The sequence below is a fragment of the Oryctolagus cuniculus genome, chromosome 16 (assembly GCF_051225735.1).
Source record: "Oryctolagus cuniculus isolate XC-2025 breed Fujian yellow rabbit chromosome 16, ASM5122573v1, whole genome shotgun sequence".
Lineage (NCBI taxonomy): Eukaryota > Metazoa > Chordata > Mammalia > Lagomorpha > Leporidae > Oryctolagus > Oryctolagus cuniculus.
Genome location: NC_142882.1, coordinates 88,746,698 through 88,760,781, shown reverse-complemented (window position 1 = coordinate 88,760,781; position 14,084 = coordinate 88,746,698). Strand labels below are relative to the sequence as shown.

The window sequence follows — 14,084 nt, the reverse complement described above, 5'->3', positions numbered from 1 at the left end:
CGCCAGCGTCAGAGGCTCTCGTGGAAACGGGGAGCTCGGATGCTGAACACGGCACTTCCAGGACTCCCTGCCAGCCGAGCGGTCCCTCGCGCTGCGAGTGAGAGTGAGGAGAGGGCGCGGAAGAAAGCGGGAGAGCAGCCGCGCCAGGTCCCACCATCCCTGCGGCCCCCGTCTGCGCCTCCATGCAGCGAAGAGCAAGGTCCGTGACAGCACCTTCCTCTGAAGCGACCTCAGAGCCGCAACCCAGCGCACACGGGCCTCCGCCGCACCCTCTGAACCTCCGTCCAGCCACAGGGGCATCCTGGCACCGCGGGCTAAGCCCCGGCTAGCGCCGGCTGGCATCCCACGTGAGCTCCGGCCCCTGCCTCCTGCTAACGTGCCTGGGAAGGCAGTGGACGATGGCCTTAACATCCGGGCCCTGCCACTCACACGGGAGACCCGGGAGTTCCTGGCTTCTGGCTTCAGCCCGGCCGGGTCCTGGCTGTTACGGCAACTTGAGGACTGGACCTGTGGATGGAAGACCCTCTCTCCCTACCTCTGCTTCTGCCTCTGTCTCTCCCTCTCTGTCACTCTGCCCTCAAGTACGTAACAGAATCTTTACACGATAAACTACGACTACAGACTGACTCCGTATTGAAAATTACTAAGCAGGCAACATCACAAACATCAACCCTCCGAGCCCGGGAGGAGCGAGCCTCCTGTTGAGTCCTCGTCCGTCCGCCCCCTCTCCTGAGCCAGGGTGACTCACGCTGCCTCCCAGAACCACGGTGCCAACCACGCAAGGGGAAGGACACACGGTGCAGAACCGCAAGCCCGCGGGCGGCTGACGGCTGCAGACGCAGCACGGCTATGAAGGCAACTTGGGTAAGTGTGGACCAGCGCTTGCGAACGGAAAAAGGAGTAAAACCACCAGCACACGCTGGCCACGGTGGAGCGGCTGGCACGCCTCTGAGGCTTCCCCTCAGGGGCTGGGTACGCACAGGGAGCTAAGCCGCCAGACGCAGGCCGCCAGTTCAAGCCCCGGCTGCTCCGCTTCCGGTCCAGCTCCCTGCTCATGGCCTGGAAAAAGCAACAGAAGACGGTTCAGTGTTTAGGCCCCTGCCACCCACATGGGAGACCCAGATGACGTTCCTGGCTCCTGGCTTCAGCCTGGAGTATCGCTGCTGTTGCAGCCACCTGGGGAGTGGACCAGCAGACGGAAGACATCCACCCCTCCCGTCAAGTAAATTAATTAAAGGGGAAAAAAAAGCTTCATTTCAGGGGTTGGCGTGTTGTGCAAGGAGCCAAGCTGTTGTCTGTGCAGCACCGGTTTGAGTCCCAGCTGCTCCACCTCTTATCCAGCTCCTTGCTGATGCTGGGAAAACAGCAGAAGACGGGCCCAAGCGTTTGGACCAAGCCACCCACAGGGGAAACCCAGTCAGAGTTCCTGACTCATGGCACTGCCCTAGCCCACTCTTGTTGCAGGAGTGAACCAGCTGATGGAAGATCAATGGAAAGAACTCTCTCTCTCAAATAAATAAATGTATCTAAAAAAGTGAAAGAAAAAATCTACTTAGTCTCAACTATGCAGACACAGGTGCACAGACATACCACGTGTCTACGGGGGGGGGGGGGGGGCGCACGCAGAAGGCGCAGCCTCCGGAGCACCGAAGTTCCCAGACTTCAAAGGCTCGGCCAGTCCAGTGCCGACAGCCTAGGGCCACGACCTAGGGGACACCTCCTCCCTGTTTTGTGTTACACAGAGACAGGCTTATCACACCCCCTGTTTAACTGCTGTCACTCGAATGTGCTCTCCCAGGTCCACGGACTGCCGGAGCTGCTGGGAGGTGGTTACCTGCCTGGTCACGGGCTCCGCCTTCAGGGAGGGGCCGCAGAGCCCCGCCTCCTCTCGCCCCTTCTGACCTGGGGTGATGCAGCCAGAGGCCCTGGCCGCACACTCACCCCAGCCTCCGGAACTGCAAGAAATCAACGTGCCCTCTTCATAAATCACCCAGCCCAGATACTCCAAGACGGCAGCACCAATCAGACTTCGACGCAGAGCACTTGGCCACCCCCCCTCCCTTTTGTCTTCTCCCCCAGAAATCATTTCCGCACCTACAAATGCCTCAGTGCTCATGCACAAAAGGTCTTGCAAAAGTTCACGGCAGACACATCTTATGAAAAGCTATGCACAGCGGCCGGTGCTGTGGCAAAGCAGGTAAAGCCGCCGCCTGCAGTGCCGGCATCCCATGGGGCACCGGTTCTAGTCCCGGCTGCTCCACTTCCCATCCAGCTCTCTGCCGTGGCCTGGGAAAGCAGTAGAAGATGGCCAAGTACTTGGGCCCCTGCACCTGCATGGGAGACCTGGAGGAAGCTCCTGGCTCCTGGCTTCAGACGGGCGCAGCTCCGGCGGTTGCGTCCATCTGGGGAGTGAACCAGTGGATGGAAGACCTCTCTCTCTCTCTCTTTCAAAAAATAAATAAATCTTTAAAAAAAAAAAAAAAAAGAAAAGCTATACATAGATTTCAAAACTTTCTGCACCAAAATAAACTCTTCACCATTTTCCACAAACTTTTTGAAGCTCACTCATCTGTCTATCAAATCAGAACTTAACAAAACATAATACAAAATGAGTGATTCCTTATTAACATTTAATATCAACAGGGCTCCTTACAACCTTCAATTTAAACAATGCAAATAAGCTGGACCAACACAAAAACATTTAACTTCATCAAGCCCAAATCACAGCTACCGATAGGTGTGACCCAAGACCTTACAACAGGTGCAAGAAAAGCCAGGACCACAAGGTTACGGCCAAACAGCGACGTCCTGAGGCCGTGATCCTCGTCAGAGTCGAGTAGAAAAACACACAGGCCCGGCTCCAGCGACACCTGCGCTTCTTCCAGGACAGGGCCACGAGGTGGCCGCGTGCAGAAACGAGCCCCAGCCTCCTGACTCAAATCAGGACTTCGTCTGCCAACTCCCGGCTGCTCTGCAGACATCAGGGGAGCAGGGCACCCCCGAAGGTCACCCCTGCCCCTTGGTGGCCAGCAGAGCTCCCTGCCAATGCACTCAGCCCTCCAGGTGACCAGCACTGACCCAGCTTCCACTGCGTCTCCCAGCACCCTCGTCAGCATGGTTCACAGTGGGGCCTCGACACGCATTTGCCAACTGCACTACGGCCCCCTGGGAGCAGCCTGCCTGGACCACTTCCGTGCAGTCCGCTCAGGCCCGCTGGTGCTCTGGCAGCTCCCTGGTTCCCGTGTCCCAAGGAAAATGGGCCACAGCGGCACAGGCTGAGCCCCTGCTCGACAAGACAAGCGTCTGAGACCCGGAAAGAGCCTGCCGGCCCACGTGTGTGCAGGTGCTGGTCTGCGTTTTTTGGATAGCTAACTTAGAAGAGAACTGAGACGTTCAAAGTACGGTTTTATAAAACCTCCGAGACTGTGTCAGTTTGAGACGGGTGTCGCTGGCTGATTTATTGTAAGGAGAATAAAGCAGGCTCTCGGGTTCCAAGCTGGAGGGGACCGCGCTCCGAGTGGGCGAGCAGCGTCAGAAGGCTGTGCCCACCCCGCCGCAGAGCCCACGAGGTGAAGTGCGTTCAGCCATGGCCTGGATTGAATCACATGTCCCCAGCGCGCCCGGCCGGCCTCCTGCGGGGACCGAGCTGGGACAGGCGGCACAAGCCGGGGCTGAGCCAACTGACCGATGACCTCCCCGGACAGGGACGGCGAGATGAGCCATTCCCCTGGTCCACGGTTAAATTCTCTCTGCCCAGCTGTAACGTTCAGTTCTGCGGTCTCCTTCTCTCCCTGCCCAAGCTCGGAGCTGCCTTGGCGCTCTCTGGGGCTTTCTCGGGACCTCTGCAGGCTCAAAGCCGGCGGGGGCCTCGGAAATCCAGTCCACCCCGCTCCGGCCGGTCAGACAGCGCCGGTGGGTCAGGCGCCCCGTCCCCGCGCTCAGGGCAGCCGGCTCCGGCCCAGCCACGCTGGCCAGCGGCCCCCGGCCGTCACCACTGGGTGGGCGCCTCGCCCTCCAGCCACCTCTTCCTCCCGCGGTCCGGCCCGTCCGTCAGCTGTCTCCCAGCCTTAGCACCGCGTGTGCGGGGAACCGCACCTGAGTCGGACGGCGGGAAAGAGAAGCGGCCGCACAGGACCCCGCGGAGGCCACCAGCGTCCATTCCGCACCCAACTTTGGAAAAGTGGGGCACCTCGCCGAACAAGGTGAGGGCGCGGGGCTGTCGGAGGGCCAGGCCCGCGTACCCGGGCGCACGACAGGCAAGACCGGGCGATGGAGCAGCACCCCCTGGAAAACCCGCGCTCCACCCGGATGCGCGCGGACCCCGCACCCGTCTCCCTAAAAAGTTCTGTATCAACTCCTCCGGCCTGCAATCAAAGCCACATTTCACACCACGCAAACTACAGAGCCTCTCCAACCCCTGCCAGCGTCACGTCAGCGAGCGCACCCCACGGCGTCCGCGCCGGCGACGGTCCCCGCACGAGGCCGCCGGGCCGGGCCGGACCCCGGAGGGCGCGGCGCTTCCTCCCGCGGCCGCAGGCCCCCTGCCCATTGTCCCGGGCCCGCCCGCCCCGCGGCCCAGGGACCCCCGCGGTACCGCGCGGCCCGCTCACCTTCTTGCCCTTTTTGCCCTCCTCCTCCATGTCGCCGCGTGCGGCCCCCGCGGCCCGCCCGGCCCGCCCCGGGAGCCCCGCCGCCAGGGCCACTACATGCTCGCCCTGGGCCCGCCGCCCCGCGCTCCCGGCGCCGCCCGCCCGCAGTCCCCGCCCCGGCCGCGCCCCGCACCCGCACTTCCGGGCCCAGGGTGCCGCCCCGCCCGCGCAGGCCCCGCCCCAAGCAGGGAGGCCCCGCCCACAGCCGCCGCGCGCTCGCACTTCCGGGCTTCTGCGCACCGCCCCGCGGCCAGGCCCCGCCCCTTCGAGGAGGAAGCCGCGCCGAGGCCCCGCCCACTAACCCTGGCCCCGCCCCTTCAGGGCGGCTGAGCGCGCCCCCGGTCACCCGGCTCCCCTCGGGAGGACCCCGAGCACCTCCGCCCTGCCAGGGCCTTCCAGCGAGCCTGTCCAGCCGGCCACCCGCCCCGTGCCCTCAGGGAGGGCGAGTGGCTGGCCCCGCCCCCACCCCGCCCTGCGCGCCTCAGGGCCACGGTGGCGCGCGCGGGAGCGGCTCCAACTTTTCAATTCTGCCGCCTCCGCCCGCGCAGTCCGCGGCGCGCCGGGAAGGCGGGGCTCGGGCGGGGCGGGGCCTGGCCGGGGGCGGAGCTCGGGGGCGGGGCCTGGCCCGGGGGCGGGGCTATTGCTCCGTCTCTCCTGGGTCCCGCTGGACTGTCTCGGCCCCGGGGCGCCCCTTTCTCGCTCCTCCCGGTTCCCAGACCCCTGAGGAAGCAGGATGTGCGGGCGGGGCCCCAAAAGCCCCGCGTATTGGAGTCCCAGCCGCGGTGGGACTGCGCTCAGCCCGTGGCGTTCCTGTCGCGTCTGTGGGACAGGCCCGAGGGGCAGCCTCCCCAGGAAGGCACCTGCGACGCACACCTGCTGGCGCCCCTGCAGAGCAAGCTGGCCGCCGAGAGTTTCGCAGCCCGGCACCCTGGGGGCCGGTTTCCCGCGAGTTCGGCTGGCACTGCCCGGCGGGGTGGGTGCTTCTCCCTTGGGAACCGTGGCTGCGCCCTGTGTCTGCTGTCCTTGGTCTTTTTACCGCCTGTGATCCTGGCCTCTGTCAGTAGTCCTTGCATTCAGTCTTTGCTGTACTGTGTCTGCCCCAGTCGGGCCCTGTTCGGTCCGGTTACTTAAGAGCCGGCCTCCAGCGCTTCCCGGGGCAGACAGAGCAGCACCGCTGCTACGATCCAGCTTCCTACATCGCGACACCAGGGCAGCGCACTGGGGCCTCACCACCCCCACCATCCCCAGGACAGCGGCCTAGAGCAGAGCAGCTCACAGCACTGCTTCGGGAACGCGCCGGGATTTCTCTGGTTGAGCCCACGTTGGAAGCAGGGACAAAATGAGCAGCGGCGTCCCAGCTGTTCCTTGGTGGTCACTGGACCCATCGCCTGGTTGCCCACCAGTCTGACATACAGCAGGCTGGTGGCCCGGGCTGGTGACTGTGGGCCGGCATCAGTGTCCCGGACACGTGGCTGTGGGTGTGGATCTGAGTCCTAGTAAGTGGTCTGGCTCTCGTAAGACCACTGCAGCAGTAACAGAAAACAGTCAGACCTCGAAGTGTCCAGCAGTCCACTTCCGAGGGCCACTGCTTTCTCACCAGTAAACCCCTCAGCCTGCTTGGTGGCTCCAAGCTCTCAAGCCACTGAGCCACTGAGCCACCGAGCCACAGTCACCGCGCTGTCTATGGTACACCAGCTCTGCTGTGTTCAGTGATGGAAACGCCCGGAGGCCCCTCTCGGAGCATGCCCCGCGGGACCTGTCCACGCCTCAGGCAGCCCTCGCTCCCTCCCTCTCCTCCTCGGAATCATTCAGAACCAGCCCAAGCCGGCGTTACTGGACCCCTGGCAAACATGGCTTCTTGGGCTTTGCCTCCCAGCACAGTGCCTCCTCCTCCCCGCCGCCTGCAGTGCCGCCTCCCCTCCATGTCAGCGATGCTGACAGCAACCACGTCTGGGACAGCTCCTCTGAAGGCAGGGACAGCCTGGGATCCCTCCTGGCACCACGGGAGCTCTGAGGTGCTGGTGCTCAGCTGGCCAGACGGAGGTGGGTGGGCACCGGCAACGCCGCCTGGACACAGCCGCACACAGATGCTCCCAGCCTCACCCTCTGTTTTCTGGAAACCTCTGAACTCTGGAAACTTACCCTTACCTGGCCCATCCAATGTTCCCAGACCTGCATCTTTGCCAGGTTCCAACCAATTTTTTTTATTCTTTTTTTTTTTTTTTTTTTTTTTTGGACAGGCAAAGTGGACAGTGAGAGAGAGAGAGAGAAAGGTCTTCCTTTACCGTTGGTTCACCCTCCAATGGCCGCTGTGACCAGCGCCCTGCGGCCGGCGCACTGCGCTGATCCGAAGCCAGTAGCCAGGTGCTTCTGCTGGTCTCCCATGGGGTGCAGGGCCCAAGCACTTGGGCCATCCTCCACTGCCCTCCTGGGCCACAGCAGAGAGCTGGACAGGAAGAGGAGCAACCGGGACAGAATACGGCGCCCTGACCGGGACTAGAACCTGGTGTGCCAGCGCCGCAGGTGGAGGATTAGCCTGGTGAGCCGCGGCATCGGCCCCACACTGGTTTCTTAAAGAGCGAATCTCCTCTGCTCCACGGCTGTTTTTTCCTTCCTATTCCTTTCTGCCATCTGGCCCTGACAGCCCATCACCCACCTCCCTCGTAGGAGAACCAAAGGGCTCACAAGCAACTAACTGGGCGTCCGTGTTATCCTCGGGCACACGCCATCCAACTGCTGTGCCCGAGACAAATCCTTGCCGTCTGCCCACTGCTGAAGGAGGGAATTCTCAATGAACTGATGATATCCAAGTTCCGAGCCTGTGGATTTGGAAGAAACAAACAAGTTCTGGCTCTTAGTGACGTCCCGCCAGCCTGCGTGGCCCCCAACAGGGGCGTCCCGGGAGCCCCACTTGACGGCTCCTTGGCTCTATTCTTCCAGGGCCAGACTGCTGGTTTCCTCTCCTGGTCCACATCTGTAAAAGACTAGATTAGGCCACCCTAAAATATGAGGAAGAAACCAGAATGGGTCACCCCAGAATATGCCTAATTTGCATTAAGTATTATTTTGAGAACCAAAAGCTACAAAAACAGTATAAACTACCCTTTTGGAAGGACAATTTACATTTATAAAATAAGTGCCCATGTGTAAGGGGGTCTCCCTCTATGTGCGTGAATCACTGGAGACCCTCGGGCCTGCATGGGGGGGCACAGACGGAACCTGCTCCACAGGGGCTCCCCTGCTGACCTGTGCCCCTCCCCAGCCCCCCCCCCCGCCTCCCTTCTTTTCAGATGAAGATGGTATCGAAGCCTGAACCCCAGGCACCTCCTGCACACTCACTGCCTTGGGGAGCCCCTACGGATGTGTGACGTGTGCATTAGTAAGCCGCTGTCGGTTCTTCTCTTGTTAATTATCTTTTTTCAGAGGGCCCCTAACCGAGAACTTCCAAGGGTCGAGGGAAAACGCTTCCCTCCTCCCCGGCGCGTGCCACTGGCCTGGAAGCTCTTTGGTGCTGATGTGTGGCTCTGTGGGAAGTTCTTTCCAGTATCCTGGTACGTAACACTGCTGGCACCAGTCTCGTAGCTTCCAGGAAAACCGCAGTGAACCTTGTATACGTGTTTCTGTCTTGGCATACTTTTTAATATTGGATAAGCGGCCGGCGCCTCGGCTCACTTGGCTAATCCTCCACCTGCGGCGCCGGCACCCTGAGTTCTAGTCCCGGTTGCTCCTCTTCCAGTCCAGCTCTCTGCTGTGGCCCGGGACTGCAGTGGAGGATGGCCCAAGTGCTTGGGCCCTGCACCCACGTGGGAGACCAGGAGGAAGCACCTGGCTCCTGGCTTTGGATCAGCGCAGCGCCAGCTGTAGCAGCCATTTGGGGAGTGAACCAACAGAAGGAAGACCTTTCTCTCTGTCTCTCTCTCTCACACTAACTCTGCCTGTCAAAAAAAAAAAATATATATATATATATATATATATATATATATTGGATAAGCAAGCGTCTCCCGTCTCTCGTGGGCTTTTTGGTTATCTGTATTGAAAAGCTCCTCTCTAAGATCCATTTATTTGAAAGGCAGAGTTGGGGCGGGGAGAGAGAGCAGTCCCTCCTCACCCGGCTGAAGCCAGGAGCGAGGAGCCCCATCGGGGCCCCCCGTGGGTGACAGCACTTGAGCCCCCACTGCTGCATCTGCGGTGCACTAGCAGGGAGGTGGGCTTGGGAACGGGCTGCGACTGGAGCCAGGCACTGTGACAAGGCACGCGGTGCCCCACGCGAGTCGTGCGAGCACCAGCCCCGGCGTCCTGAGAAAGGGGCTTTGCCAGCTGCACGGTGGCTGAATGGCTCGACTCTCAAAGCTGGAGCTCCAAGCACGGCTCTGCGCGGGACCTTCCCGCCAGGTGCACACGGGGCCCGGCGGGAAACCACAGTCCCGAGCACACGGCTACGGGACCCGGGTCTCCCGCTCGCCAGTCACTGAAGGGCCGCGCAGGGCTGCGGAATCCCCACTAAGAGCAGGCGCGCAGGCGCACAGTGCACCGAGTCCCGCGCGACTCCGCGCACTGAGGACACGCCCCCGCGAGCGCGCTAACGTCATCTGCCGAGGCATGGTCACGTGGCCGCGCGGCGTCGGGGCGGGGCTACGCCATGGCGTCAGCGATGGTGGCGTGGGTGGCATGGCTATGGCGCTCTGGAGCGGCGCTGTCTTTATCCGCTGCCATCGAGGGGCGCAGGCGGTATCCGCCGGTCCCGGGCTAAGAAGGTAGGAGTTGGGGGGCTCGGGAGTGGGTGACGGGCGGCCGGGCCGCCGCGGAGAGGCGTGGGCGGCGTTCGGAGCCCGGCCTTGCCCGCGCGCCGAGGCTGTTCCCGGCGGAGGCCTGGGCTTTGGAGCGACTGCCCGTGCCTCGGAGGGCCTGGCGCGCAAGAGAGGTGGCCCCGCGTGACCTCGTGACCTTGAGGGACCCGCGTAGGCGGTGTGGTAGGGGAGTTCCGGGGTCCGGAGGGTCAGGCCGGGCCTGACCGCGCGCGTGCCTCCGCAGGCGCAGCCGCGAACAGGTGCACGGTCCCGGGAGGCGAGAGGGCTGACCGCCGGCACGATGCCCCGGTGAGTCGCCCGCTTCTCCTGCGCCGTCGCCCGGGGTTGTCCCTGGAGAGGCTGCCCCTGGACTGGGCCGCAACGCCTCTTCGCTGAGGGGTCTCTGCACCTGGGTCCCCTCCTGGTGCTCAGGGAGGCGTCCGGGACCCGCAAGCCTCCAGCGTGCCTGGGCCTGCCGTGACCCTGTGCATTCCTGCAGTGCTTGCCAGAGCAGTGTCGAAACGGTTTGAGGCCTTGCCCTGCCCCATCCGGAGCAAGGTTATAGAACTTTCAGACAGCTGCCGGCGCCCGCCGGATCTGATGGGCCGGGTGCTGTGTAGACACGCACGCGGAGCGACGTTAAAAGTGACTAGAACTTGCGGTCCGCACCGGCCACGTGTCGGGTCCCCGGTGGCCACGTGACCGTGCACGGGAGGACCCTTGGGCACAGGGTGTTGGCCGGGCTCTAGGCTCAGTACACCTTATCCTTAAACACCTTTCCAAGGCTGGGGACTGAGCCAGAGTAGGGGAGGCCGGGCCCCGGCGACTGGTGCTGCAGGTTCGGCAGGAGGAGCTGCGGGGGTGGGGTCCTGAAACACGGCCTGGCGGAGAGGAAGGCTCCGGCGCGTGGGGGGCTCTTGTTTTGTGCCCAGAGTCAGCCCTGAAGTGTCCTCGTGAGGTGTTCTAGGCCCAGTACAGATGGGGAGCCCAGGGGCGGAATCGGGTGTTGAGGGCGCGCAGGCCGAGGTTTGAGCCAGGCCTGGGCTGGAGGGAGACGCCCTCTTGTTCTTGGTGGGAGGGGTTACCTCTTCTCGGGGTCAAGGCTTCCAGCTGACCGTCTGTCTCTTCAGTCCAGGAACAGCCTCGGAACGCCCCGGGCCTGCCGTGGGGAAACGCGTCCCTGTGAGTCTCGCGTTCCTGTGGCCTTGAGAGAGTCGGGTGCCTGCTGCCCTTGGCCCCGGGGGTCTTTGCAACAGACAGCCTTGGAATGGAGGAGGTACTGCCGTCCCCCTACGCAGAGCCGGCCTGCTTGCCGGCCGTGAGAGACTAGGGGCCTTGCGCTCCCTGCGGGCACGGGCTTGCCCGGCGGTCAGTGGAGGTGGTGCTCTGGCCGCTGACTTTGTCTCTAACCGGAGAGTTCCATGTTTCCCAGCAGGGTCCAGAAAGCCGCGGCTGCTTTGTTATCCACAAGGAGAGGCGTCGGAGACGCCCACGGCCCCTGACAGCAGCGCTGCGACATGGCTGCCCCAGCGCCTGGCACGAGCCACGTCGGCTGACGCCCCCAGGATGCCAGAGCCGGAGGAGACCTGAAGAACGGTCCCCTCGGTGGCTGTCCGGCCGACCCGTGGGGCCTGTGCTCGGTGAGGACATGGAGGGTTGTGGCCAGCAAGTCACCTCACTTGTGTTGGTCCTTGGGGTTCTGTGCTGAGTGCCCCAAGTCACCTGGCTGAGAGAAGGTCCCAGGGGGTTTGCCGTCCCCAAGCTCAGGAGACCACTTTGGGACAGACAGGGCCTGGGGTCTGGGTTCCTGGGAGGGCGTGGGACTGCCTTGGGGTTGGGTTTGTCTACAGTCTTTCCCCAGAGTCTGCTTCGGCGGGGGTGCTCTGGGCTGCGGCTCGGGGATTTAGGTGTGGTTCTCGCCTGCACAGGTCGCAGGAGGCGGTAACCGCCGGCCATGTGTGGTGTCGCCGCGTCTAAACAGCAGGCCTCCGTGGTGTGTCTCATCTGCGTCTCCTGTCGTGCAGTGGGACCAAGGCCTCCCGTGCGAGCACCTGGTGAGCAGGTTCGCAGTCTCGGTGCTCCCTTCCCGGGGTCAGCGGTGTGGGCCCTGGCCTGGGCTGCCGGCTGACGAAGCTTCTCTAACCCTAGGTGCAGCTGCCGCGGTCTCAGCTTCCAGAACGAGGCGCCTGTCTGCACCCGGACCCACGCCCCCGGCGTCTCCGTGAAAAACAAGAACTACTTAATAAATACAAAATCAAAGCACGGTGCAGTCCAGCCTGTGGTTCTTTGTTCTGTATACTGGAGGCAAAGATGAGAAAGCTCACCTTTAAATTTTCATTTATTAGGGAGAGTGCTTGCTTCGTCTGCTGGTTCACTCCGCAGGCGCCCACACGGGGGCTTGCCTGGGCTGAAGCCGGGAGCCAGGCCCTCGGTCCCAGTCTCCCTGGTGGGTGGTGGGCACCACTGCTCCCCAGGGTCTGCCGGGGCCTGGAGCAGGCACAGGCCCTCTGATACAGGCTGTGGGCTTCTTGACCACCGGGCCACACAGCACACACGGCCCACCCCCACAGGTGCCGGCTAAGGCCGAGGGAGCCCCCACTTTTTGGTGCGGTGCTCGGGTACCTCCTGTGGATGCCGTTCACCTCCCAGCCACGACTGAAGACAGAATTGTGCAGTGGGGCCCAGAGGCACACCCAGTCCTCCCCCGAGTGCATGACGCTTCGTGTTTCACGTGAGGGACTGGTCGCCATCCACGCGGGCTGCCTGCAGGGCTGGCAGGCTCTCAGTTGGCTGAGACCAGGGGTCCTGTGGCGTGGAGGGCTGCAGCAGGACTCAGGGCGCTGCCCCCTGCTGAGAAACACCCCAGCACACCAGCAGCTGCACCCCAGGTGGGGAACGGGAGCTGGCATCAGCCACCTCCCAATTCCAGGAGCTGTGAGGGTGCCGCCAGGGGTTCAGGCCTCCTGCCTGGGCCCAGTGCTTACAAACAGCACTGCCGTGTGTCAGAGGAGGTAGGGTTCCAGAGGGAGGGACAGCCTTCCATCTGCTGGTTCATTCCCGATGGCTGCCAGTACTGGGCCAGGCCACAGCCATAGCACTCGTCCCGTCTCATGTGGGTGCAGGAGCCCAATCGCCTGGGCCATCTTCCACTGCTTCTGCCCGGCTGTTAGCAGGGAGCTGGATTGGAGCTGGAGCAGCCAAGTCGCAAGCCAGCCCTTGTGAGATGCCAGTGTCAGTTGGTGGCCTAACACCATTCCATAACGCTGACCCCCAAAGTAAATCCTTAGCTGTAGCTAGGCTATGTGGAGGGGTGAGCAGAAAGGACCATTTTCTGGGTGACTGCATCAGTGGGGGTGCAGGCTGAGCCCCATGGACCTTCACAGGGAGGTTACTGCAGCCCCCAGCAGGCTGAGTGGGCGGTGCCCCTCCCTGCTGTCCTTGCCCCCACCTCCCTGCTGCAGCCGTGTGCCCTGCCAGGGCGGCCCTGCGAGGAGCATGTCCCGGGGAAGGGGCTCTGGGAGCCAGGCGGCCTGCGGGACCCGAGTCAGCTGCTGGGCAGTGTGAGTGTGCGGAGCCAGGAAGGAGCTTCCTTGGTGTGATGTCATCTCTGGGCCTCGGTTTCCAAGGATGAGAGAGGAGAGTATCGGCTCCTGCGTGGGTCACGAGGATCGAATGAGGCAGCACAGGACGCGTCAGGGTGGAGGCGGCCACAGGCTGCAGCCATACCAGGGGCTCCACCCCAGCTGAGGCTGACGTTTCTGAGAGGTTGGAGGGGGAGAAATCCAACACTGGCCAGCGACAGGGCAAAGTGTGGGGAGCACAGGTCCCAGTGTCCCTCAGTTTCAGGGGAACAAAGCCCGGTCATTAGCGCAGCCCCCCCCTGCTGACTTCCTGGGGTTGGGGAAGTGAAACTGTGACAAGAGGGCTGAGGGTGACATCTCCCCGGCCCTCCCTCAGCCCGGGAAACCCTCTAAAAGCACCAGGCCATGAGGCCAGGCTGGGAGGGCCCCCGTGTCAGAGCTTGGAAAGATGGAACTTGACCAGCTGGCCCGCGAGGGCCCCCTGGGAGGAGCCAGAGCGCTGCTTCCCAGATCCGGGCCTTTTCCACGCCGGAGGCGGCTGTGGTGCCCGGCTCACTTTATTAGGTGCTGGGATAGCACTTCCAATTTTGCCAGGTGTGTGTTCATTTAAGGTTTTGAGAGAAAAAAAATCCACTTGCTTACCAGACAACTCAAAAGTTGGGGTTTTGTTTGTTGAAGATTTACTTTGTTATTTGAAATGCAGAGTAACAGAGATCTTCCATCTGCTGGTTCACTTCCCAAAAGCTGCCACAGTCAGGGCTGGGCCAGGCTGAAGCCAGGAGCACCATCCGGTCTCCCGTGTGGGCGGCAGGGGCCCAGGGTCTGCTGCCCCCGGGTGCGTCGGCAGGGAGCTGGATCAGAAGCAGAGCAGCTGGGACCCACACCGCAGCTCTGACCTGGGACGGGAGTCGTAACCTCACCTGCCGCACCGCAGGGCCGGCGCCAAACACTCAAAGTTGAAAAACGAGATGACTGAAAGACCACTGTGAGAACAACGGCTTGCGGGTGGCGCGTGGCTGGCTGACGCAGGTCTGGGAACACTGGGACCTGCCTCCGGCCTCCCTGTG

The 14,084-nt window shown here is 62.7% G+C and overlaps 1 protein-coding gene, 1 long non-coding RNA gene and 1 other non-coding gene across 17 annotated transcripts in view; 2 read left to right on the top strand and 1 right to left on the bottom strand.

Annotated features, from left to right (window-relative positions):
• Window positions 1-4,769, bottom strand: part of CCM2 (CCM2 scaffold protein) — a 49,879-nt gene extending 45,110 nt beyond the window's left edge. The window contains exon 1 of one of the 2 annotated variants that reach the window (XM_051853126.3): window positions 4,611-4,769. In XM_051853126.3, coding sequence (XP_051709086.1) covers window positions 4,611-4,640 — 30 coding nt within the window. In that variant the 5' untranslated portion in view covers window positions 4,641-4,769. The remainder of the gene's footprint in view (window positions 1-4,610) is intronic. The other variant, XM_051853128.3, reaches the window with a different exon arrangement.
• A 4,487-nt stretch (window positions 4,770-9,256) lies between these two features.
• LOC108177203 (uncharacterized) lies at window positions 9,257-11,695 on the top strand. 14 transcript variants are annotated; one of them, XR_016222823.1, is made up of 6 exons: window positions 9,263-9,403; window positions 9,681-9,745; window positions 10,567-10,712; window positions 10,872-11,076; window positions 11,365-11,490; window positions 11,585-11,695. It is a non-coding gene; the product is annotated as an uncharacterized LOC108177203 (long non-coding RNA). The 14 variants fall into 14 exon arrangements; XR_016222827.1 differs by having other exon boundaries at window positions 11,365-11,498; XR_016222825.1 differs by having other exon boundaries at window positions 10,869-11,076.
• On the top strand, window positions 9,884-10,016 carry LOC127492717 (small nucleolar RNA SNORA9). Its single transcript, XR_007922414.2, has one exon. It is a non-coding gene; the product is annotated as a small nucleolar RNA SNORA9 (small nucleolar RNA).
• Window positions 11,696-14,084: the final 2,389 nt, after the last annotated feature.